We start from the raw sequence: 26,954 nt of genomic DNA, 5'->3' as shown, positions 1-26,954 counted from the left end.
TGAATCCAAACATTATTCTGAAAAATTAGTACTTGTTTATATATTTTAAGTAAATTGTTTAATTTTGTAATTGTTTTCTTCTTTTGTAAGATCCTTATGATGACCAGTTGAGATCGAATTGATCAGTGAAAAGTCCTTCCATGTGAGTTTAGGGAAGAGGTAGGCTCTTTTGTGAAGGCAAAGTGGCACATTATTAATTTTTCAACAAACAAGTATGAAATTCTCCCTCCTATGTTTGACAAATTAAATATGAACTTTTCACAACAGCTTCAGCTGACTTACGGTATCAGTTTCCTTCTTTATTTTTACACTCTTATTTTTTATATTTATTATAATAGTTAAATAATTTAAACTATAACAATAACTAGAAAACAAATTTAAATTACGCGTTTTACTGAAGATATAATTTAATTCTTCAATCCTTTATTTTAATATTTTATTCTTTATTTATTTTTATATATTATTTAAATTAAAATATAGTTAATATATTACTTATTTAAAAATATATAAATTAAAAAAAAAGTAAAACAGTTTTTGGGCAGATTTCAGTCTCAGGAGTAGGTTTGAATTTTAATTTTTTGTCTCACTCTTTTTAAATTTGTTTTTTTATTAAATTAAACCGCCTCGGGTGATTCTTGTTGTCAAATTCACCTAATAATATTTGTATCTCATTTTTTTAAAATCAACAGTGAAACGTGTTCAGTCTTTGGTGTGAACGCCAATAAGAAGTCATCTAAAAAAAATATAATATAATATATATATATATATATATATATATATATATAATCTTTTTACATTAATATAAGTCTAAAAATTCTTACAATCAATTTAAATTTTTTATTTAACTTAAATCTAGTGTGACAAGTGAAGTAATAAATTATAAAGTTAAATAAAAGACTCAAATGAAATGTAAAAATTTTTAAATTTAAATTTTTTTTTGTCTCATATATATATATATATATATATATTGTTCTCAATCTCCCTGCCACTGCGACTCTGGACCCATTCTTGACTACTTTGTATGTTTTTGTTTTTGGTATCGCACAAATTTGACCACTCAATTTGCTGGATTAAAATGTTGGTAGGGATGAAAACAAAACGGTAAAAAAAATTGCTATTTTGTTGAATTAATCAATTTTTAAACTTAATTTTAAGTATTGAAATTGCTAAATTTTTATTAAATATAAAATATTATATTAAATTTATATCTAAAAATACAAAGAATAAAATAAACTTAGATTCATGAACTGACAAAATAAATAAATAAAAGAATTGTAATCTAAATCACCAAACAAAGGAAGTTGAGAAAGAGAGCATAAGGAAAGCAAAGATGGAGCAAGAAAGGGAGTAGTGATTTGTTATACTGGATAGAATTTTTACCAAGTCAAAAATATCCCATTAAAATAGTCTAAATCCCCTCAAAATCTTATATTAACAATAATAAAATAAATTATAAAATAAGAATCAATTAATTAAAGCAAAATTAACTTTCATTAAAACTTTAGAAATGCATAAAAAAAAAAATCCAACATTTACCTCTTGAACTTTCTTTTTTTTTCTTGCTTTATGTGGGATGAATATTTCTTACATATAAATATTTAGGGAATAATATTACAGAACGTGTACTGTAATAAAATAATAACCGAGGTATATCCGAACTCGGGATCCCACATCGCTGGGGAAGGGAATTTGTAAAGGAACAAGAAAAAGAACAGAACAGGGTGTGCTATCGCTCTTCTGAATTGAATTTGTTCCAAGCTTCCTGAAAAAAAAAAGCAACAGAAAAGAACGAAAAGCCAAAATGAGAGACAGATCATAATAGTCAATTAATGTTGTCTCAGATGCTCTATCCAACTTTAACGTTTTATCATCAGAATGAGGAGGGCATTGAGACCAACTTGTTAAGTAAGAAGCAAGAAACAAGGACCCGAAGAGGGAATGTTTATCAACATTCAAGCTCGAGGTAGTAGTTTCGGTACGAGGTGCCGAATACCGCCACCATCACCAAGCTCAAACTTTCATATGCAAATATACATTATGGTTTGCTATGGCAAGACTTATATATTCCAAATCTCCTATGCACATGGTTCAAATAAATAAATAAACTAGGTGAAAGATGGCATGCTTGACATACCTTTAGGAGATCAAAGACTTTTTCACATATGTACTTGTGTTGAATACTTGCTCCCCGTTGCTGTAATTTGTCAGGATGGACACAAAGGGTGGCCTTCCTATAAGCCTTTTTAACAGCAGCAGAAGTAATGACCTCAGTGAGTGGTATTGGTTGCCATCCATTATCAGGCCCAAGGATCTGACAAGGTGGAAAAATTAGGTAAGAAACTACATATAGATTGTTAATCGGGATCAGCAATGTACAATGTACTCGGGAGGAAAAGGGAAGAGGATCCCGTTAAGATTTAAGAACATCAAGAATCAAGATTAAGCCACCAATTTAATTCATTTATTTGAGACTTGTTTACCAGTTCTTGAAATGTCATCCCCTGATAGTGTTAATAAAAATAAGTTTGGATTAAAAGGAGACAAGAGAAACATATGACTTATTTTAGAATATAAAAACCTACATATTGCAAGGTTGAAAGTAATGCCCGCAAATTTCCTTCTTTTCCACTTGACCACCTCTTGACTTCAGTATCCAGGGTCTCCGCTAATCTCTGGAAAGAGCATAAGACTGGAGTAATCAATAAAATGTGAAAACAACACTTCAGAACCTATAGAGAACAACTGTTAGAATATAAGCTTACGTTTCTCTCAGCTTGCTCCTTCTGAGCAACAAGGTCACGCACATTCTTTTCTTCCAAAGCTTTTGCCTGACATTTTCATGTACGGTCAAGATTATTACTTTATAAGTATAATTGTACAAATTTATGTATGATTAACAAAACAAGGTTGAAGATGTTACCACACGCTCAGCTGTTCGGCGATATCTCTCCAGTCTAGCTCTACACCTTTGAGCTGATTCACCTTCTTGTTCTGATCTTTCAGAAAAAGAGGAAGCTTCAAGCAAAGGACAATAACTGTTTAGCATTATATCAAGTGGTTGCAGTAAAATGTTGATTGTTAGTTTATACTAAAATACTGCATGGGTGTCACACGTCACATACCACCATAAATGGAGGAATATGGATATTTGGAATGAGTAGAGGAGCTCTGAAAATGTGAATCCAGCATATCCTGTCATATAGTTATTAGAAATTAGAAATTCAGTATGCATTTACAGAATTTCTCACTTGCAGATTTAAGAGGGATACTTACTGAGGATGAAGAGCCCTGTCTTCCATCATTTCTAAAAGAAACGCTAAATTTGTCAGATACAGATCTCTCTAATCGATCTCTGGACTCAAATGCAGCCCTCTCAATCTTTACTTTTTCCATTGCGCGCTCTCGAGCCTCTGCAGTTGCTCTTTCTACAGCAATACGCTCTGCTTTCAATCTGGCTTCTGCAGCTGCCTTATCACCATATGTTTTGTCCTTGGCCTCAGCACATGCCTTTTCAAGTCTTTCTCTAGCTTCAGCCATTGCTCTTTGTCGAGCTTCTGCAGTTGCTCTCTCAAATGCAGCCCTTTCTGCTCTTTCACGAGCTTCAGCATACGCTCTATCACGAGTCTCAAAAGATGCTTTATCAACACCCATCCTATCTTTTTCTCTTTCCCTCTCAGCCTCCAGCAATGCTCTGTCAACAGCCATTCTGTCTTTCAATCTTTCCTTTTCTCTCTCCATCTCCTCTTCTATCTTTCTTAGACGATCTTTTTCCAACTCTTTTTCTCTTCTTATCCTTTCAGCATCTTTCTCTACTGAGGCATAAGTTTCATTGAGAATTTTCTCTTTGCTTTTGGTGGAATGTGCTACATGAGCCCTTTGAAAAGTTTTCTGGATATTTACCGCTTCTTGTACTGTAGCAGGTTCGTTGACTACTGTGTTCTTTCTGTAATCACCACAGAGGTTTGCTTGGCTTGATGACATTTGGTCCCTGATTTCTTCGGGGTTTAGTGCAACATTCACATGTTTTGTGTTTCCTTTCTCACCCAATTCCTGAGAAATTTTCCTCTCTTGAGTTTGATGATCACAGCCCATTCGAGGGACTGTCTTAGTTTTCTCAGTGCATGTCTGCTCACTACTAAAACTAAGCTCACTAGCATTTGATGCAGTGTAAACCACCTTTCTTGAATGTGTTCCTGAATGCTTTACTTCTCCTTGGGCCATTTCAGAAGCTCTTTTATCCCCATTATCCATTAGATTTTCCACCCATATATCTTCCAATTTCTTTTCACCAACTTTGCACTCAGTTCCTGTCTTTTCAATTTCTAGATCAGCAATGGTTTCTTTACATACCTGAGGTTTTCCAATATTTTCTTCATAAATGGAGGATGAATGAGCTGCCAGAAGATTTTCACCATTCTCTGTTTTCCATGTCTCATTGGTTTCTTTAGCAAAATTCACGTTTATCCCTTCTCCACTACTTTCAATTTGTTCCAAAGCTTTGTCCAATCCCTTATCTTTTTCATTCTTATCAGTATCTTTGAGTATCCTCTCAGGTTGCTTGGAGTGACTATCCTCATTTGATATATTCACACTTCCTTCCCTGTCAAATGCTTGCTCTGATGGGCTCTCAATTCCTTTCTTCCTCTGAGCCTTATTTCCACTATTCATTTCTAGCTCAAGAGCTTGTTCCAGAACTTTCTGAACCCCTATGGTATCACCCACGCCTTCTAATCTATTTTGTTTTCTATAACCATCACAAAACTCTCTAAATATCTCTTTATACTGATCCCTTTCACATGCCTCATTTTCCCCCAGTTCAAAAGCCACTTGAGTTTTTTCCTCATTCATTTCCAGTTTAAAGACTTCTTCGTGTCCCTTTTCATTCTCTACCTGCTCAAGAGTATGCTTTGAGCCTTCATCACTTTCTTCCATTTTAAAATAAGCTTTGACGCTTTCCTCAATTTCTTCATTTTCAAATGTCTTTTCTTTACCTTGTTCAAAGGTGATTTCATTTGATTTTTCAAATGTTTCCAGCTTCACAGAATCTTTCACCCTTTGCTCACCCTCTGCGGCTCCAGGAACAAAAGCTTCTCTTTGAAAATTTCCATTTTCTTTCATTTTCTGAGACTGCTTGAGCATTTTCGTACTCAGTTGTTGCTCTTCAAGCTCTCTTAGTTTCTTCTCATTTTCCATATGCTTCATGCTCCATTGAACTTCACTTAGCTTTTGTCTATCCACCTCTTTTGATTTTTCACCTTCCATTCGTTTAAGTTCCTTGTGTTGGGTATCAGATATCTCTTTTAAGCTTCTTGATTGATCAGCTTTAGTTTCTTTCATTTCAGTTTTTCCATGTGGCTGGACCATCCTAGTCTTCTCTCTCTTTTGTAGCTCAAAGGTTTCAGTCATTTCATTATTCTTCACATGCTCCCTCTGCCTGCATTCCTCATTAGATGATTTAGACCTCCTAATGTTTTTTCCCTGTTCGTAAGCCCCATTTCCTGGTTTAGATTTCTTCTTGCGTTCCTCCAGCTGATAACCTTCTACATTTGCTTTAACCTTTTTGTATTCTTCTTGCATACTAGCTGCTTCTCTTTCTTTCTTGTCACACTCGTGTATTCTGGTATCATGTACCAAACTCTTAGAATGACTACGGTTTATGGGCTGAATTACCTTTCCAGATTCTTCTGTTCCCACCAATTCAAAAAATTCATTCGCTCCTTTCCACGTACCAACTTCAGTACTTCTATCTGATTCTTCAGATGACCTGGATTCCTTGATATGCTTCTCCTCAGACATGTTAAGAAGTTTTTCCCTCTCTAACAATTCCTGAGTTTCTGGAGCAGCCTTCCTAGCTTTGTGCCTTTCATCTGTGACAGAAATTTTCATTTTGCCAGTTCTCTGATCAGAAGTTGTCAGCATTTCCCCATCATTCAAACTATTAAATCTATTTAAATTCACACTCATCGTTGCTTCATTAAATTTTACATTGTTTTCTGAAACCCTCTTCTTTCTCTCATTCAATTCTTTGGCACTCCTAAGTTTTGCTTCAGGTCTATGCATAACTTCTTTCATAACAGCAGAGGAAGAATTCATATCAACCTTCACATCAAAGAAAGGTAGTGAACTGTCAGCTAGAGTCTCTTCAGGATCAACCCACTCATTGTTTGAATAAAATCCACTAGTGTGCCCCTTTTTTGCATCTAACACAGGTGGTAGCCGAGAAGGGGGTGGCACCTGAGAGGGTAGAGTTCTGAGACTAATGTCAGACACAGTTACAAACATCTCACTGGAACGAGAACCATTTCTGCTGCATACATCATGCAGATCAAGATCACTATCAAGAACCTGTTCACCTGAAGTAAAATTACTCAGATGTGACATAGTTTTTCTCAGATGGTTTCTCTTTGCCTGGCTTGCATTAAATTCCATATCAAGGTCAACGTCATCAACAACCTGTAAGGAAGGATCAGTCCTATGAAAGTGTGCGCTTTCATCAAATACATGTGTGAAACCCGGAACAACATGCAGCTGACTTATATGATTCTTTCCCTTTGACACATTTTCATTGCTGGTACCATTGACCTTATGATAAGAAATGTTGAACTCTGTACTTTCATCAACAGACCGGAAATGATCTCCATTTAACAGGTCTTGATTATCTCCAAAATGGTCCACGTCACCGGACAATGAATCAGTTTCCACTGGAGTCCTACCAATGATGAAAGAACACATTGTAATATTATCATATTCCATTCTCAGTAACTAAAGTAAATCCTGAATGTGAAAAAAGATAGAAGACAGGGACAATCTACATAGAATTAAAGTGTCCAAGATAAACTGAAGACAAAGCTCAATAAAAGTATTAAAAAGATGCATAAAAAAACTTCAACTAATACACATAGAAATACTGTAAAGCGGACAAAATGCATTTGGCAGATACCGTGAGTCCATCAAACATATATCTAAAAATACAAAGAATTCAGTAGTTAATCGATAAAACCATAATTACCATCCCTGTTTTAGAGAGGGGTGGGGTGAACGGAGTAAGATCAAAACCTTAAAAAAAAAACAAAATTTACCATCTTCCATTTTCTGTAAAAGAACTTTTCTAAGGGAAACAAGTCATTGAATTGAAGCCATAACTCTGGCTCCTATGACAAAAGAAGAAACAGAACCATAGTTCCTTTTTCTTCTTATAAAAGCCTCACTTGATTACCATTGGCCGAAAATCCTCAACCTCATCGACGAAAACTAAAATCATAGGCAAATACTGAATAGCATCAACTCATTATCCATAGCTACGTTAAACAACACTTGAGTTTCCACAACGCCTTAAACAAAACCAAATCCGATACACAAACTGGATCATGCATTTCATCAAACACTCAAAAGCAAACGGTAAACATTAAGACCACGATCACATTCATACCATGCTTCTTCTTCTTCTTCTTCTTCTTCTTCAGAGACACCGTGGCGAAACAAGTCCTCGTACGAAAGCCAAAAATCAAGGCTGTCCAAGCCTCCGAAAACCTCTGCGTAGTCGAAACCAGCGTTTTGAAAGTTGAAGAAGACCTCGCCGCCGTCTACCGCCGGAAGATCCAACACCGGAATGGAGGAGGCACGCGGCGCGTGGAAGCTCGCGAAAATCTCGCCGTAGTCTTCGAAACGTGGCGAGAGGGAGTTGCCGGAGGCAAACTTCGGCGCACCACCGTAAACGTCGTCGTATAGAGTTTTCCCCGAGAAACCGCCATTCCCGCTGCCGGTGGTGATTTTCTTGGAAACCGTAACGGGAACCTTGTTTGGTTGCCGAGAATGCGCCACGCTTTCCATGAAAATGTTAGCTCCTAGGGTTCCTCTCTCTCTCTACACTCTCACTCTGTTTACCTCCGTTCTCATTAATTTTCTCTCTCTTGCTCGTTTTGGCTCTGAGTGAGTGCAGCGCTGTTCGGCGTCAGAGGAGGACGACAAAAGAAGAAAAATGGAGTGATGAAATTGAAATTGAGAAAAGGTGTTGACGTGAAATGACCAAACAGGGCTTGCAGTTTTTGTTTTTCCCAATCGACTTTTATTTTTAAAATGAAAAAGTAATGCGGTGTTGCATCCGCAGGGATTTTTTTTCCCCTTTTCTTTAGCTACAAAAATATAAATAAAGTGATTGATTAATCCAATTGAATAATTAAATCAGGAAATGAAAGGTGTTGCCGGTAATAACGCGGGAAAGAAGTAGAGTTGTTACGAGTAATGTTCACTAGATGGAGACATGCTTACTACTTTAACGCGTGCAACTCCTTCCAACGTCCTAAAGAAATGTATTATTTTTTAATTAATTCAATAGAAGAATAATGTTTTTTTTTCTTTTATATCAAATGTTATTTCAGTCACTTTTGTTTAAAGCGATGTACATCAGTTTATAACAGAAATGATTTTGAAATCTTAACCATCCAATTCCATTATGACATTCGGGTGTCATTTCACTCGGTTAATAAAATAATTTGAACAACTGGATATCAACTATCCACATTTTTTTTAAATATATTAAATTAATTTTAAATTTTTATTTCATAGAAATTGCCTTGTTATTATGAAGTTCTTAAATACATTTTAATTTATTAACAAAAATGATTGTCGAAGATTGAAAATTAGATCCAAATAAGTAAACAAGGCATATTTTGGTGGGAATCTGAGGGACCTTTTGTCTTTGCTACAAAACAGAACAGAGACCGTGTCATTTTATTGTTAATGACGAGACAAAGGTGACGCACTGATACAACGTAGGAGTGAGATTTGTTATATCTAACTTGAGTTGAAAGTTTGTCAGTGCAATGATATATAGCACAAATTATTTATATTTTAAAAATATATTGAATTTCCTAAAATTTATAGAATGTACAATAAGGTGATGAATTTGATTTTTAAATTAAAAAAAAAAATCATCTATTTTGAAATAAACACATTGACCACCAATTTTGCTGAAAGTACTTTCGCCATTTTTAATATTTTTCAAACTTCATAATAAAATAAACTGTTATATATCCACAATTCATTGGTAAATTTTTTGTGAAGGGTGCTTTTACACGACACAAATTATCTGCATTTCCTGAACATATCCGAGAACGAAGATGGCTCTCCCGAGGTAGTATTTAAAAAAAAAGCGATAAAGGGGAAACGTTTTTCCTGATTTCTTTTTTTATCCTTACCTACTGAATCGCTAATTCGCTATGTTCTAGGCCCCATTGGGTTTAATTTATCTATTAATATGGTACTGCATGGCGATTTAAGCAAGAGGATTCATTATTTGATTAGTCTTTCTTTGATCATCGATCGTTGGTGCTGCTTAAGAATTAATTAGTATATAAGTGACCCTTTAGGTATATTGTAAATTTAATTTCATTAGAATTTGATAACCTCAGAGGTAAAGTAAAAGCCAAGGGTAAAATTAGGAGTGTGATGTTCACAGCTAAGAAGAGAAAAATGAATGAAGATTCCAACTTACTTTCGTATGAGATATACATTCCAAAATATAACTCTTTCAAAGAACTTTCACTAATACTAAACTCTCGATGTTTGGTTAATGTTAGAAAAATTATCTTTTCCGTTAAAACAAACGGTAAATAGCTAAAAATGGGATTTTGAGCCTTTTCATTCACGAGTCTTGTATTTGCAATGAAGCTACCAAGCAAAATCGGCTCCTTCAACAGTATCAAACCCGCAGCACCAATGCGAACAACCTCTAAGCAGTCTTAAAATGTACCCAAATGTAGCACCAAAAATGCCTCTATGTTACTATATATGTAGTACATATACAACACCAAGGTTTGTGAATTCCGAAATTGTAATACATATTTAAAAGCACTAATATGCAGTTCAAAAATGCACCCAAAATGCATCCCATAGGAGCACCAATGAGCCCAAAAATGCTATGTATAGGCAACATTAATACGCAGCACATATGTAGCACCAATACGCACCTAATGAAGTCCCAAATTGCACCCAAATGGAAAGCTAAAACAATATGCATCAAAATGCAACTCCAAAGTACATCAAAATGCACAAAAAAATTGCAGTCTATATGCAACACCAATATACATAAAACTCTTGTCCCAAAATATGACAAATGCAACATCAATACACACACAAAAATAAAAATCAAATCAAATAAAAAGTATGTAGCACCAATATGTAGTGCTCCCACGTTGCACCCAAATGCAGCACACATGCAGCACCAATATACACTTAATGCAAATTAATATACACCAAAATGTTGTATATACATTAATATACAACACTAATATGCCAAAGTGCAGTCCCACAGTAAACCAAAATCATAAATTAAACTTATGCAAAATTATAAACTGGACCTATGCCCCTCCCCCTCCCCCGCCCCCTAATTCTCGGGGTATTATTTCTACAACTACCTCTATAAAGCTGTAATTACATACAAGTATACAACTAGATATTACTAACTGATGTTCTGAAAATATTAGTTAATAAATTAATTAATTAATTACTTATATTGGAAATTACAGTAAATTTAATTAGAAATCAAGATAAAAATATGTTAGCATTTATTAATATTTTCTGTAATAATAATTAATTTTTTTCTTACAAATAGAGTCAATGACATAAATCAGCCGATGTCATAAATTTCTTTAAAAGCCTGTTAGTATGGATACACAAAATCACATTGCAATGGAACAATCAATAAAAGGCTAACATAAAAATAACTTACATACCCATTTCAATTTCGGATTCAATTTACCTATTACCCCCCCCCCCCCCTCAATTAAAGACGGAGAGTGTTTATTATTATTTTTATGTTATTGTTATTTTTATTTGAAGTATTATTTATTAAAATTATAAATTTATTTAAAAAATTATATGTTTTAAAATAAAATACCAATAAATCCATCAAAGCAAAAATATATGTGTTACGTAGGAAAAAAAATACTAACTACACCCTCATCATTATCATTATTATATATACACTGCAAAATACATAGTTCAGTCTAACGAAATAATCAAATATAGCAAAAGAAAACGGATCAAATATTAAATTTAAAGGTTCGAATAAATTTAAATTTCTTAATATGGCTCTATAAATAGGGATGGCAATGGGTAGGGTACTACAGTACCCATCTCCATACCCGCGTTTTAAAAAAATACCCGTACCCGGACCCATACCTGCGTGGGTATGAACATTAATCCCCGTACCCGTACCCTCTGGGTACCTGCATACCCGTCTTGTACCCATTACCCGCGCTTGTTTGAGAAAAAAATGTTTATAAAGAAAAATATGTTTATATAATTTCACATAAGTAGCATAATAATACAAAAATTCAATATGTAGTTGTCGAACAAGGTACAAATATAGATAAAAAATAAATATTCAAAGATCATAAATGTTAAATGTATCTTAATATAATAATTTTCTAGACTAAAATTCTTAGAAACAATAAGCAAAACTAAACACACAAGTTATTTTTCAGTGATAATCCTATCTTGTGTGAGATTTGATTGATTGGTAATGTCAGAACGACAACGAAATAGATCCGTACAATGGTTGTCCCTTCGTGTGGGATCACTTAGTAACCTCTTGTGACGGCATTAAAAACTAACTCTAATGAATAACATTTTATAGTTATTAAGTTTTAGTGAGACAGACATTGAGAATGTGAATAGAGTTAGAGTAGAGAAGTTCAATACTAACGATAGAAAGTTGATACATAAAATATTTTTTTTAACTTTTGAATTTGAAAGTGTAAGAAAAATAATAGATTTAATTAAAATAATAAATATAATATATATATATATATATATATTAATACTAGTATTTTTTAACTCATATACTATACGAAAGTATTTTATCAAAAATATAAATTTTTAAAAAATTATTTTAGTGAATTAAATATTTATAATATATTTAATTTTTAAAAAAATTTGAATAAAAGATAAATAGTTACAATAAAATTTTATAATAAAGAAATATACGTGTATATTAAAAAAAATTATACTTTTTTATCTTAAAAAAATTAACAAATAAAAATTAACAATAATTTTTTTATATTTATATCTTTTCAAAAACTTCTTTGAATGTGAATAAATAGTAAGAATAATATTATTTAGATTCAATAGATTATAGTTGTGCTTGTAATACATATGTTGCATAAAAAAATATTATTTTAAATTAAAATATAAAAATAAAATTTAAATATTATTAATAAATAATAAGTTTACGGTAATAGTAGGTGATTGTAAAATTTATAATATATTTATTATTTATCATTCACTTTATGATTTAATCATCAATATAATTTTATTAATAAAAATATTTGTGTAAAAAATATTTTATGTGTGTCATATATAAATAATATTTTAAAAAAAGTCAATCTCATATTAACTATGTAATAATTAAATTGTGTTAGCCTAATTAAATGATATAAAATAGTAAATAAATTTTTTTATTAAAAATATAAACCAAAATAAATTTTTTGGTTTACTTTATTATTAAATATATTTTTATATTAATCTTATATAACTTCACATAAGTAATATAATAATACAAAAATTCAATTCATAATTATAGAATAAAGTTTAAGCATATATATATATGCGGGTATGGGGCGGGGTGGGTACTTAGATACCCATACCCACACCCATCCCCATTAAAATTTGCGAGTTTTTACCCACACCCATACCCGTACCCGTATAGCGGGTAAATACCCTACCCATTGTGGGTAAATTTTGCGGGTGCCCATCGGGTACTTTACCCATTGCCATCCCTATCTATAAAGCTCATTACTCATGCAAGTTCGACGTCAGCTGATCCATGCAGGTTTAAGTTGCTCCAATTAAAGACTATTTTAAATATTTGCTAAGATTTATTGGATTAATTGAAGAATATTTTTTAAAATAAATTGTTAGATGAATTAATATATTAAGTTTTAATATGTTTAAATTTATTTTTAATATGCTATATATATATACCATCCCAATGAATAGGAAAAATAAGCAGAAAAGAATTTCATTAAGATGAATAAAAAATTTGGCAAAAAAAAAATAATCAATTACATATAAAAAAATGAGCAATAAAAAATATAATTTCTCATGTTACACATAATTTTAAAATATTTAAATAAGTGAAATCATAATAATAAATATAATTATTACTTTCATAACTTTAATATAATTAATGTAATTTTTTAATAATTTTTTTTTACTTATAGTGGATTAACCCTCTTACCTCAGCTATAGTATATAAAGATAATATTTTATGTGTAAACATATTTAATTTAAAAGATCAGTAATACTCACATGTATTATAGAATTTAGATGGGATGTAAAGTTTTTTTTTTTTTTTTTTAACTCTAATGAAAGACTGACAGTAAACCCTATGATATGGAATGGAGGAGGGAGAAGCGATTTAGGAAATGAGAATAAAAAAGGATAAAATGCAATATTTTTTAAGATTATTAATTTAATTGTTGAAGATTATTTTTATAATAAAAATATAAATTGTGATTAATAAAATATTATTTAATTAAATACAATATTTTTTTACTATTGTTTTACAAATATCTCATCATGTTCACCGTTGAGTAAACAAATTAAATATTAATTAAAGAAATTTAAAACATCTTTTATTGAATAATTGATTAAAAAACATGACTGATGATATCAATATTTAAAATTCTTTTCATAAATGAAATTTACATTATTACAGCAAAAAGATGAATATGATCATATACAACAAATGAATTAATAATCCAATATTTGATTCATCTTGTTTTCATCAAGCTTTTGGCAATACATGGAATGCTTCAGCAGCAAGTAGTAGAAATAACAGCATGATCATGTTGAAGCTTTAATTCACAATCTTGTCAAAACAGTTGTGACCCATATAATTGAGCCAGTACGTATAGATATCATGATAAACCCACACTTTCTGCCAATCATTATCCGAAATGCCACTTTAAAATCCCGGAAGTCACGCCCAGCCAATATAATACAAGAAAATGTGTCTGAGAACAAGTATCCTTATATTCAATAACACTTGAGTAACAAGTTTAAATAATTATATAAAATGTTCTATGTACATCTAATATGCACACGCGCCATGATCTGTGAACGAAGATTATGTTTATTACATCATATGAAAAATAAAATTATTATGATCATTACCATAGTACTCTAGAAATGAAACAATCTCGTTACGAACCTTTTATTTTCAGTGGGAGAGAGAATTGAAAGGGTAGAGTGTGCTGGGAACAGCTAAAAATATTCTTTTAGAATTTATCAAAAAGTATATAAATATTATTTTGAATTTAAACATTTTTATCTATATTTTTTTAATAAATTTCATTCAATGATTCCAAAGAGTATATTGAAAACAATTGGTTCGCACAGTTCTCACGAAATTAATAGGCATATCCATACTAAAGTATCACCTTGAGAAGGTTCTGATTGTGATAGGAAATTTCATAATCAAACTTATGGCCAACGACGGTCTTAAATAGATGTCAAAAGCTGTAGCCATGGCTGAGTGGACAAGAATTAGAGGGGCCACTCGCTGAAATTGTTGCTTTCGGCTTAATGTTGGCTTGAAGGGACCTTGGGGGGTGTTAGAGATTAAGTTTAACTTTACTTGCTAAAATTCAAATCAATTGAATTCATCAACAGCTAGAACTGTTGAATAAATAGCTTAAATTAGATTATTATTTGTTATTGAATGAATAATAATAATCCATCCAACATCTTTTGGTGACAGCTGTTAGTTGTTGACACATCTTTTAGTTTTTTTCTTTTTTGAAAAAAGAAATGTTCTCATTTTATTTGTGGCACCATGCTTATACAGATTTTAATTTTGGTTAAAAAACATCAATCATGAATTGAATGCAAGAATTGAACAGAAAAGGACTTGTTTCTTTGGTTTCATGAAGTTACTTTTTTCAACATTAAACTTAATAATATTCATGTAAGGTTTTTATTATTATCTATGTCTACATTAACTTATTTTTCATCAATTTAAAAAGTCATTACTCAAATTCATATTTCATATAAAATAAGAAAATGTAAAAATAAAATTAACTAAATAATGGTGATATTTATCAGTACACTGTAACAATCTGTGTTTGAGCGTATGTTTGAAAGGGACAACGACAGTCCACATGACACTAAGAAACGAAAGTAGTCTTGGGAATCTTAAATTATGAATATAATTTAGTTATTCAACATTCTCTTTCCGTGGAATGACCAGACAAAGAACATTGAGGTGTTTTCTTTTAATCTTTTCGTCACTTTCGTGTTTGCCTCCGTTTAGCTCATCAGGGCATCAACATTTAACACCCATATGGGAAGACGACGTTGTTTACCTAACCCTCTTTCGTCATTTTTTTATTTTATCAAATACATTTAAAATAATTTTTTTTTACTTTAATCTCTTAATTATAAGTTCAATTACATTATTCTCGTACTTTAAAAATATTATTTTAATCTTGACTTCACAAAAATAATATTTATTTTAGTTTTTATATAAAAATAAAAAAATAAAACGGTCCAATATTAAAAAATTAAAATAAATATTTTGTAAAGTAAAAAACTTCATGTTATCAATACTTATAATTTAAAAAAATAAAATGAACATATATTCTATTTGAAAATATTTTAACTGCATATATGCAAATAATAAGTATAAAATGGTTTTTACCTTAAACTGAATTTTATAGTGATTTCAGGTCCTAAGATCCACAGAATTCTTCTATCTGCTAACTAGAAAACAATTCAAATTAAGAAGAAAAGAAAAGGAAAATAAAGAAAAAGGTAAGATTCAAATCTAATAAAACGGAAGCATTGCTTTTTTATTGGTGACCAATCACATTGGAGGGAGCTTTTTGTGCCAAGGGTGATTCTGTCATTTAGCTCTAAGGATTATTCTTTAAAGCAGTGTTACTGTTTAAGATGATTTGAAATGAAGAAATGGTAGAGAATAGAAAGGTCCACTTGAAGGGTGACGCCAATTATCAAATTCAAAGAAAGGAAGGAGTTTAGGGGGGCCCATATGTCTTCTACTTTATTTTGAGTCACGTCTACCAAAGCTCGTATTTGTAGAGGCATCACGCTCCCACTTAATTGGTTTAATAGTGCATATATTAATCGTTGCCCTATCTATTGTACTTATAGTTATAATCCTATACGTATAAAATAATCTTCCACTATTTTTATGGAAGTGTTCTACTAATCGATTATGCCACGTTAGGTCTAATCTATTTTTGTACCCCTCCTAATCAAATTATGAGATCTTTCACCTGTTTTAAGGATGAATTGTATTCCCAGAAAAAGAGATAAAATATAAAATTATATCCTAGAATAAATTACACTGCTTTTTATTGGACAATATCATGATTACAGCATACATATACATGCCCATGCGTGCAGGTGTGTTGAAATGTTAAAAAAAAAAAATCAATAGAGTTTCAAGATTTATAATAGTAAATAATACATTATACCAATATTTGATGTATTAATAATATAAATATTTTTATTAATAGAACTAGTAATTTATTAGTATAATATATAGTACAAATCTTTAGAGTTAATATTAGTGATTTATTAGCATTGACATTTTATATTATTAATAACGAAATTTTTTAGTAAAATTTCGAAAAGGTAAAATCTAAAATGATATATAAATTTATGAAACGCAATGTCTATAAAATTTTTATGTTAATGAGCAATCTCTTTGGTCTTTTTAAAAAGGAAATAAACTGTCTCCATGGAACTGTGACATTGTCCATAAAAAAATGGTATATAAATAATACAAGTTTAATTGGCAGCTTTAACTTTACTGAAGATATTGGCTTCCGTTTTAATGCATCTTGACTTTGTGAATTGTGAGTTGAAGTTGGGTTTCACTTTACTTGTTCATGGCAAAGCAAAAACATCTTAAACTGTGTCGGGGAACATTTGAAGGACATTATTGACGGAGAGAGACTATGATGACTTGACTAGCATTTTACATAATATTATAGCATGTAGATATAAAATGATTGAATATTGGGGCCATTTAACATTAAAATCTACTGTGAATAATGAAATCTCTTGGTCAACCATGACCGTTCGTGAGTGGAATACCACTTTCATGGATTCTCAAAAATAACTTTATTTATATATAAAAATATAAAATAAAAACGTGCAAGTGGCATCCTATAATAAATAGTTATTTAATTTATGACCATTAACTCCATTGTCGTCCAGCGGTTAGGATGTCTGGCTTTCACCCAGGAGACCCGGGTTCGATTCCCGGCAATGGAAAATTTTTAATTATTTATTGTTTTTGTGATATTACTTCCAGTTTTTCGAATTTATAAGCTAACTGTTTACTAACACTGCGTTATTAAAAAAATATTTTTTTTTGTTTTTAAAATAATTATAGTATATATAATAATTAAATTAAATTAATTATGATAGATAATTATCCTTGTTATCTTTTCAATTTAGGGTAAAACTTAATCCTTAATCCCGTTGTAGAAACTTTTTGTTAGCATGGACATTACGGAAGATTGAAGCCTACTTCCTTTTGTTTAATCGAAGTAGTCTCTTATGTATAGTGCTTAAGAAGAACTAAAGCTAATTCCTCTTTCATGTCAGCTTTATATTAATAGGATTTTACTGGAAAGGTAGCTATAGTCATGTGATTGGTTCACATTCAACACATGGGTTGATTCAAGAAGTCTTTATATGTAAATAAGTTTAATATTATTAGTCTAATAATTCAATAATAGCATGTATTATTAAAAGACACGTGTCATTGCATTATTGGACTAACAAAGAAGGTTTAAAAACCTTTTCAAATTTTGGACTACCATAGAAAATACTTACTTTTAAGAAATTATAAATAACAAAGATTTATTTGTAAATATATTAATTGTTAAATTATTTTTATACAATTATTTATTATAAAATTTGTGATATTTAATTATTACTTATATAAATGGATATATTCATTTATTTAATATATGAGTCATTCATTTAATTATTTAACGTTATAGGTAATTTTAGAATATAATATAAATTTATAATATAATTATTTTTTTTATCAATTTTGATTAATTAATTATCTATTTTTTATAAAATTACATTACAGGAAGATTCAAATGTTTGAAATTGAGTATAATTTTTTTATATTTTAAAATGTAAAGCTTATTACTTTTAAATAAATATGAATTTTTAATCTACCTGAAAAATTATTTATTTAGGTTTTTAAGATAGTCGAGAGGAGAAAATTAACTATAAATTAATTATTATTTTAATACAATACGTTAACATTTATATTTATGAAAATCAAATGTAAAAACATGAGAACTGTTTTGTATTAACAATCAAATAAGATAAGGAGTTTAAGTAGTTCGAATGAGAATATATTTTCAAAATGCATTGTCACCATTTTATTAAAAACATTAAGTAATAACAATTGAGAAAAAATATATATAAAACTCTAAGAGATGATACTAATAGTGTATGGTTTAGGGAAGAATTGATTGAGAAGAAAGAGGCAATTAATGAAAACTTGTATTTTATGTTGACTAAGAGAAGATAGTTATAAAAGAAGATAATATAAATGTTTAGCATTCTATTTGGATATATAACTCAACTAACTAAACTAGCAGCTAATTGGACTATTTAAAATAAGAGTAAATCTATAAATTAATACTTCACATGGGCACAATCTTGCATATTTGTCTTTTATTTATTTAAATTATCTCATTAGTCTCTCACATAATTATTAATCAAATTAGCTCTTTTATGTTAACTAATGGTTAAATAATATTAATTTTTATTATTAAATGACATGTGAACGTTAAAATGATGTTGTACATTAAATTAAGAACTAATCTAATCAATTTTACATCATCATTGCTGCTCTTATCTCCAATGTTCCCTCCCCATCCATGGTGTTCTTAACTAGCCCCACCAATTCCTATGTTAATCTTTCCCGCTGTTTGGCTTCATGATAGAACAAACTACATTGTTGGATATCAACGTCCTTGTTACACACATTAGCTATGCTGATGAGAGTATAATTCCTCGTTACTCAATTGACTAATGTTTAAGGTTTTTTTTTTTTTTTTTGCTTTATTTTCTTGGTCATATTTTGCACAATGCTTCTTAGATCCTGCAATGGTTAACCCCGATACATCGACAGATCATCACACTTTCCAAAGTTGAGTTGAATTCTGTAAAATCCATGTTTACCAGAAGCATCATAGTATTTAAGCTATGACAAAGAAAGTTCTTGCACTTGAGAAGTTTTTTTTCAGTTCACAAGCTCAACATTTGGTTACACCTAAAGGGAAAATCACACTAGAATGTAAATATGCATGGAAAAAATTAGAGAAATATGAAAGATAGTAATAGCACGAAGTGAGGTGATTGGAAAACAGCCAGATACACTTACAAGTGCCAATTGTCTGAAGGAGAAAATTCAGAGTGCGAACAATATAACTTGGTTGATTAACGAAAAGAAAGATTTGTGTATAAAAGATGTACAAGTATGCAGAACAGAACAGTGATCAGTCTATTCTTCTTGTCATTTTCCTCTATCTTGAGTATCCTTTACCTGGTTTTTTGAACACAATGTGTGCTGATAAGTGATAACTACTACCAACTTCTTGAAACTCAAAACTTAATGAAGAATTTGTTTTCGATTGGCTTTACAAAATCATATATGTTCAACAGTTTGGAGAGACACTTCAGGAGTGATCATGGTCAACCAATCCAATAAAGCCTTGTTCACAAGCTCTGGTATCTCGTCATGTGGACAATGCCCAGCCTGCAAATTTACAAGAGTTGTTTTTGGATAGAACTCTTTGATTCGATTGGCTTTGGCTGGACCAACCCAAGGGTCAAGGTCACCCCAGAGCAACAGCAATGGGCAAGAAAGTTCACTCAAGACAGAATCTAGAGTGTACTTGCTCTGATTCATCATGAAGCGTGTCATTAACCTGTAGACAACATTGGGTAAAACCACAATGAAGACTGATTTGTTGGATTAGAGCACGGCATCCCCTTTGTTTACCAACATATTTTCTATAGGTTAGCATGGGAAAGCATGCTTCTAACCCATATATACCAGGATGGAAGCCAAAATAGAAATTCATAGCACATAAAAGTTTGATTAGGAAGGGCAATTCATGTACCTGTAATAAACTTCTCCGGCGTTGGGGTCTTGAGCTGGTCTTGTTATAGATTCTACAAGATAGTCATCCACATTGGAAGAGTTTATATACACCTGTATTGCCAAACTAATTCAAACATATTGCCATAGAACAGTATTTGATGGGCAAACCAACTAGTACGAAAATAAAAAGTAGAACCAATTTGCAGAAAGGGAATAAGCAGCCCCACCAAAGACAAGCCTCCAAGAATATGATTCTTAATATAAAATATCCTACTCCTACGGTAATAAAAATATGCTTTTATGAGTTGAAGATAGCAAGTTACATACACTTTTTAGGACTGATACAATCCGAGCGGGTTGCTTTGCCTGCCAAAATAAAAATCCAAGAACTACGCGCTGGAAAACTTCCCTCAAAGGTTTTAGGAGAAACTTTTGTAGAGGTGTTTCTTCAGAAGTTTTACTTTCCTTTTTCGCATCACCAAATTGTCCAGCTGAATTTAGTAGTGCAACACCATTGACAAGCTCAGGCAACCCAGTTGCTGCAACCAAAGCAGTAAATCCTCCAAGGCTGAAAAATTTTCATGATTGAGATATCATATTTTTATTTTATATTGCACAACCCTAAACTCTAAAAATGACAATTCCAAGGTTGTCGAATCATAATTCAAATATTGAATCATCAAGCAAATTTTTGAATTGTGAATCATGAATCATATCAAATCATAAAATTCAGAGAGACAACAAAACAGCTTGAAACATATTATCTAAATTATGTATAGTACTTATTTAATAATTTTAATCATAACTTTTAGGAGTTATGATAATTTTGTAGACATTTTTTCAGTTAATGAAATATGTGTTCCTAAGGGAAAATAACATAATTACTAGTACATGCCTTGAAAGAGAGGCACTAAACTAGAATATGAGAGACACAAGAGAGTACATTCTTAGAATTAGGGGAAAATCACACATGAAAAACAATCACTAAAACTTTTGGAATGAAGAAGAGTCTGACATTTCAGCCTAATACCTTGATGTGAATCCAGGTAATTTAGTTCTTACCTATTTCCAACCAAAACTGCTGGTTCTTTTACTATTTCCTTCAAGAAGTCCACTACTTGATCCCTCCACACCATGGCATCATACTCGATAAGTGCTTTGTCACTCCACCCAAATCCAAGCAAGTCTAGGGCATAGACCTTGTGTTTCTTAGCCAGTTCTGGGATGTTGTACCTGGACACATGTAAATATAGATATAAGATTAACTCCACCAATAAAAAAGAACTTATCAGACTGACAATTGAAGCCACTAAGAAGCATTGAATTCAAATCAAAATTGCATACAACGAAAAGACATAACAGAACCACTCAAGCTTTCTTATCTTACAAGAAGGAGCTATAGTACCATTAACATTTTGTGGCAGTATTACACAATATTTGTTAACACATTACATGTTATATCGGCACAGTTTTTATGAGGATAAAATAAAAACAGCTAATCTAAACAGCTCATAAAAATGGGCACACTTATTTAATTTTTCAGCTCTTCAGATTTTTATATTGAGTAAACTCCTAAATTGTTCCCTAAGAAGGTTAAGGTTAAGCATTTTAGTCTCTAAGAATTTAAAATACTTTCGATAGTCCTAAAATTACCTTTTGCCCATCAATTTAGTCCTTAAGGCTATCCACTATTAGAAGACTGCAATAGAATGTTAAAATGTCACGTTATGTGACATATATAAATGCTTATGCTGCAAAAATGACATTGTGTATGATGGCTTCAAGAACTATTTTGATGGACAGAGAGCAATCTTAGAGACCATTGAAAACATTTTAAATTCTCAGAAACAAAAACGTCTGACCATAACAATTTCAAAGACTAATTTAGAGGTATAAAAATACTAATATTTTATTCAGTATATTTCTTTTCTTCATTTTGGTCTCACATATTCTTAAAATCTTTCATTTACTTATTTCTCTTCTTCTTCAATCCTCCTTAGCACTACCCATTGCCTCCAGTCATCCATGCACCACTAACTTTCATCCTTTTTCCTCTCCAACATCTTTGATTATGTCTTGGTGAGAACAAAACTACATCGTTATTCTTTTTCTTTCTCTTCTCTTCAAACAAGATCTAATCAACATTCACACAACCAAATAGGGAGTCTCTCTATCATTAGTGATGAGAAAGATTCAATTTTGAACTAAAAAATGTAAAAAACCCACGTTCTTTAAAATAAGGGTACCAACATATGAATAATTTTATATGGACACCAAAACACAATGCAATAGAAAATTAGTTTAGAATAACCAAAATCGAATTAGCATTGAAGAGATGGCCTCAATGACTAGAAGTGATGATTTGTGTTGAAGTTATTAGACTATAGAAGTTTGACAGACTGGTGATAATGCACAATGATGGTGATATAGTTGATAAAGGGGAAAGTATTTCTATTGAGATTGCAAGATGAGCACGGTAATGAAAGTCTATGAAGGTGTAGTTGAGTGGAGGTTGAACCCATGGGGTGGCGAGGTTGATTTCTTGCAACGATAGTTTCTGATGATAATAGTGTTAAAGAAGAATAAAGAAAAAGATGGACGAAGAGATGAAAGATTTTAAGAATCTCCGAGACTAAAATAAAGGAAAAACATAATAAAATAAAACCATATACCACTGTTTTTGCCACTTGATCAATCATACACATAATCAACATTCTATTACTGTTTCCTAAAGGCAAATGGCATCAAAGATTAAATTGATAGACAAAAGACAATCTCAGGAACTATCTAAGACATTTTAAATTCTCAATGACAAAAACACTTGACCCTAACAATTTTAGGGACTAATTTGGGATTTACTCGTTTTTTATTTGGCAAATTTAAGCAATAAAACAATGAAACTAGAAATACACCAAAAAAAGAGAGGGTACAATTTTGCTCCCCATAGTTTACCTCAATTTTTATTTCGGTCCATGTACTTTAAATGTTTGGTTTTTTGTGCATATACTTTGATCCCATTTAGGTTTTGGTCCTGACCAGTAGCAATATGCCAACCACGACCAAACCAAAGTTTTAAAGCATAAGGACCAAAACTAAATAAAATCAAGGAACCAAAAAAGAAAAGAAAAGAAAAGAAACCTCCAGTGGAATGCAGAGGCCCCAAAACCATGAATAAGCACAATGGGAGAGCCTTCTCCTTGCACTACGTAGTGAATTTTATGACCCCTCCACGTCCAATAATTGTACCCTTCTGGTTTGTACGGTAATCTTTGAAACTCCTTCTCTGTGCACGTAAGCATAAACCAAAATTCAACATAAACCACAGACTCGAATGTGAGGAAGCATTGACTAACCTTGCGAAGATGGTTCTGCTTCTGCGGTCATAGTAGAAGCAACGACCGAAACTCCTGAAGCAACGATTCCTTTAACCGCAAAAGTCCTTCTGTTCATTTCGCATTTGCTTCCTTCAAACAACACCAAAACTCAGCAACAAAATAATAACAATAATAAAAGATGCAGTGTTACAGAGACTGACGTTGACAGAAAGAGAGTGGAGGAAGGAGGGTGGTTTTAGTGAGTTGGAATCGAACAGAAGGCAAGAGAGCAGAAACAGAAGAAGCCATTGATTTATTCAAACTAAACAATGTTGTGTTTAAGTTGAAGGTTGTAATTGGGAGTTTTGAGTTTTGAGTTTTGTGTTTTGTGGGGTGGGTGAAGTTTGAGTGTTGTGGCAGACTCCGAACCAGAAACGCGCGCCGCCCAGATCAGCTTATTCCTCTCTTTCTTTCTACAGACCCTGCATTGTCGTTTCCCAGTCTATCGGAAGGATTTTCTTGGTTCTTTTTCATTTTTACGACAAATTTTAAACAGAGATTGTGATTTTAGTTTATTTTTACTTTTATTTAATTATTTATAATTTTTATCGTTTTTTTTCCCTCTTATTTACCTGCGCTGGAGTTAATTTTTTTGTAAAATATCTTATTATTATAAAATTATATATATATATATATATATATATAATAATAACAATAATAATAATCAATTTATATATTTAAAATATATATTTTATTTCATGCTTTTGATTATTATTTTACACGTAAGATTACATATATATATAGGAATTTTATTTGCCAAAAATATGATTTTATTTTTTTAAAAATTCAAAATTTTGAATAATCTTAGTCATTCTCGTTTTAATTACACATAAAAATATAGTATCGTATCAGTTTATTTAATAAAAATAACATATGTTTAAAAAATATTATTTTTAAAAAAATAATAATATTAAGATATGATTAAAACTGACTTGTAAATTAAAAAATAATTTATATTAAACTATATAAATTATGAATCATAAAATAAATTTAATATAAAGTTTCGGTCAATAACATGGTATGAATTAATAAAGAATATAAATTATAAAATAATAAAAATGAAAAGTAAAAATTAAGAACATGTTTATTTTTATTTTTAAAGTTTTTTTTAAAAAAACAACTTTGATTGTTGTTTTTACTTTTGTTATTAATTTCAAATCAAATTAACTTACCGATATATATATATATATATATATATATATATATTGATTGTTGTTTACATAATTTTGATTATTTGTTTTCTTTTATTTTTGTAAAAATTTAAATTATGTATAATAACAATTAATATTATCCTATTAAATGAAGTCAATTGCATAGATCACATCACGTTATTAAAAATTAATATTTTAAAATTTTGATTAATCATAATGTATTTTTAATGACATTATTTAAAATTCGTTTGAATTTGTCTTGACTTTTTTTCCTATATTACAAGTGATATGCAATTTTTTTTTTTCAATAGTGCCTTAAAAGATCTTTTGTGACGTTCTAAATTTTTATTACCTTTATTTTTTTAAAAAAAGATGAAATTTAGTGTAGAATTTTTCCTTCAAGTGAAATATATCTTACTCAAGTAAGATTTATTTTTTTGAACCAGACATTCTGGAGCGTTCTTATTCAAGTGAGTTGAGTCTTGCTCAAGTGAAAAATGATAATATCGTTCCAATTGTCTTCTCGCTCAGGCGAAATGGAGCTTGTTTAGGCAAACTTGTAGAAAAAATAGAGAATTATATGGACTCATTCTCATTTAGGCAAGAATATCTATTGCTCAAGTGAGAATATCTCTCACTTAGGCAATAATATTAAAAAAGTGGGTAAAACTATTATCTGATTTTTCTCGCTCAGGCGAGAATCGACCTCACTCAAGTGAGAACACATAAGTTTTGAGTGATATTTAAGAAACTTTCATTCTAGAAACCTTTATTTAGAATCAAACAACATTCCCTCTCATTTTTCTCAGTTCTCTCACATTCTCTTTCTAGAAAAAACTCTCTCGAATCCTAAACTTCTTCCAAATTCAAGTTTAAACGTCTATTCCATTCAGATCTTAAGTAAGTTTATCGGAGGTTAGCACTCTAACTTCACTCATTTTTTTTTTCAAAAGATTTATACTTTGTAATATTTAATGGAATTTTAGTCTTTCGAACAAAATCTTCAATAAAAAACGTAATACACAAAGGTTTTAACAATTTAAAGCATGTTAAAGTAGAGATACTATACAATAATGCTTGCATTAATATGATAATTTTGATGAGAAGGTTTTTAATTAAATTAATAAATAAATTAATTTTTATAAATTATAAGATTAATATTTAAAAGAAAAATATATACTTTAATAAAATAAATATTTAATTAATTAAAAATAAAACATGATTTAATTTTAAAGAATAAAATGTAATTAATTAAAATAAAATTTAATCAATTAATTTTAAAAATAAGAATTAACTTTTTGAGTATACTAATATTGCAAAAGACTTAAAGTAACGTGGATACAAATGTCTCAATTATTTATAATGTATGTCAATAAAAAAAATTATTTATTAGCATTATAAATTATTTCATGTTTTAATTATTTTATAGAAATTTAAAAGGGAATATAACTTATTAGATATAAAATAAAGAAACAATAAATTTAAACCAAATTGTGTCACTAAAAAAAATTATAAAGACAACAGCATAATTAAATGAATAAAATACAATGAAAATATAGTGATAATTTTTTGTCTTTAATACTACTTCTGTTATTATTATATTATTATGATTATTATTATTATTATTATTGTTTGAAGAAAATGAAAGTTCTCCAGATTGAAAATATAAAATGCAAGCTCAACAGGAAATGAAAAGGTTTTAATATTACATTCCTATAATGAATATTTTTCTTTGCTACAGTTAAATTAAAATATATAAGACATAAGGTGAACTAGGAGTGTGTGGTTCGGTGTGTTGAACCAATATTCATATTAGAATAAATATTAAAAAGAAGAAGCATGTCAAATCAGTTCAGAAACACGGTTGCATATTTGAATCTACGAAAATCGACTTGTAAAATCAATACTTCACGGACATCAAAATACTAGAGCTGAAAAGGGATTCAGTTGTGTCTTTTTTTCCCATTCAAAATATAACGCGTTTAAAGGATAAATTTTGGTGCACAACTCGTTAGAGATAACGTGAAAGAGAGAGGAAATTAAAAGAAAAAAAAGAGGTTTACACCAGCGAAGATGGAGTTCGTGGCCATGGCAAAGGTTGTCATTATGCAATAAGTTTCTTTCTTTCATTTTTCATTTATTATTTTTTAATCTTTTTTTCCTTCTGTTCTTCTTTTCTTGTTTATTCTTCTCCCCATTTCATCCCATACCTCTATGTCGTTATTTTTTTCTGTTATTTCTTTTTCCTTTTTCATT

General features: G+C 30.5%; 2 protein-coding genes and 1 non-coding gene across 5 annotated transcripts; 1 reads left to right on the top strand and 2 right to left on the bottom strand.

Moving 5' to 3' along the window:
- Positions 1 to 1,607: 1,607 nt before the first annotated feature.
- Positions 1,608 to 7,958, bottom strand: LOC113857791 (auxilin-like protein 1). Its single transcript, XM_027489991.1, has 9 exons — positions 7,430 to 7,958; positions 3,694 to 6,709; positions 3,274 to 3,546; positions 3,123 to 3,192; positions 2,921 to 3,015; positions 2,763 to 2,828; positions 2,583 to 2,672; positions 2,135 to 2,311; positions 1,608 to 1,762 (listed from the first exon to the last, which is right to left on the bottom strand). Exons 1-9 carry the CDS (start codon positions 7,828 to 7,830, stop codon positions 1,727 to 1,729), a joined length of 4,224 nt encoding a protein of 1,407 aa, XP_027345792.1. The 5' UTR covers positions 7,831 to 7,958; the 3' UTR covers positions 1,608 to 1,726.
- A 9,277-nt stretch (positions 7,959 to 17,235) lies between these two features.
- TRNAE-UUC lies at positions 17,236 to 17,307 on the top strand. The gene has a single exon. It is a non-coding gene; the product is annotated as a tRNA-Glu (tRNA).
- Positions 17,308 to 19,291: 1,984 nt separating this feature from the next.
- LOC113857506 (pheophytinase, chloroplastic) lies at positions 19,292 to 23,996 on the bottom strand. 3 transcript variants are annotated; one of them, XM_027489481.1, is made up of 7 exons: positions 23,709 to 23,996; positions 23,527 to 23,637; positions 23,312 to 23,456; positions 21,236 to 21,406; positions 20,501 to 20,741; positions 20,193 to 20,284; positions 19,292 to 19,997 (listed from the first exon to the last, which is right to left on the bottom strand). In XM_027489481.1, the coding sequence occupies exons 1-7, from the start codon at positions 23,794 to 23,796 to the stop codon at positions 19,715 to 19,717; spliced, it is 1,131 nt and encodes a 376-aa protein (XP_027345282.1). In that variant the 5' UTR covers positions 23,797 to 23,996; the 3' UTR covers positions 19,292 to 19,714. The 3 variants fall into 3 exon arrangements, with proteins under 3 accessions (XP_027345282.1, XP_027345284.1, XP_027345283.1); XM_027489483.1 differs by having other exon boundaries at positions 19,388 to 19,997; positions 23,527 to 23,633; positions 23,709 to 23,976; XM_027489482.1 differs by having other exon boundaries at positions 19,411 to 19,997; positions 23,312 to 23,420; positions 23,709 to 23,983.
- Between the last annotated feature and the right edge of the window lie 2,958 nt (positions 23,997 to 26,954).

This window comes from Abrus precatorius, unplaced genomic scaffold (assembly GCF_003935025.1).
Source record: "Abrus precatorius isolate BTA unplaced genomic scaffold, Abrus_2018 Scaffold2, whole genome shotgun sequence".
In the NCBI taxonomy this organism is placed as follows: domain Eukaryota; kingdom Viridiplantae; phylum Streptophyta; class Magnoliopsida; order Fabales; family Fabaceae; genus Abrus; species Abrus precatorius.
The sequence above is the reverse complement of the archived record's forward strand: the minus strand, read 5'-3'. Positions and strand labels throughout refer to the sequence as shown.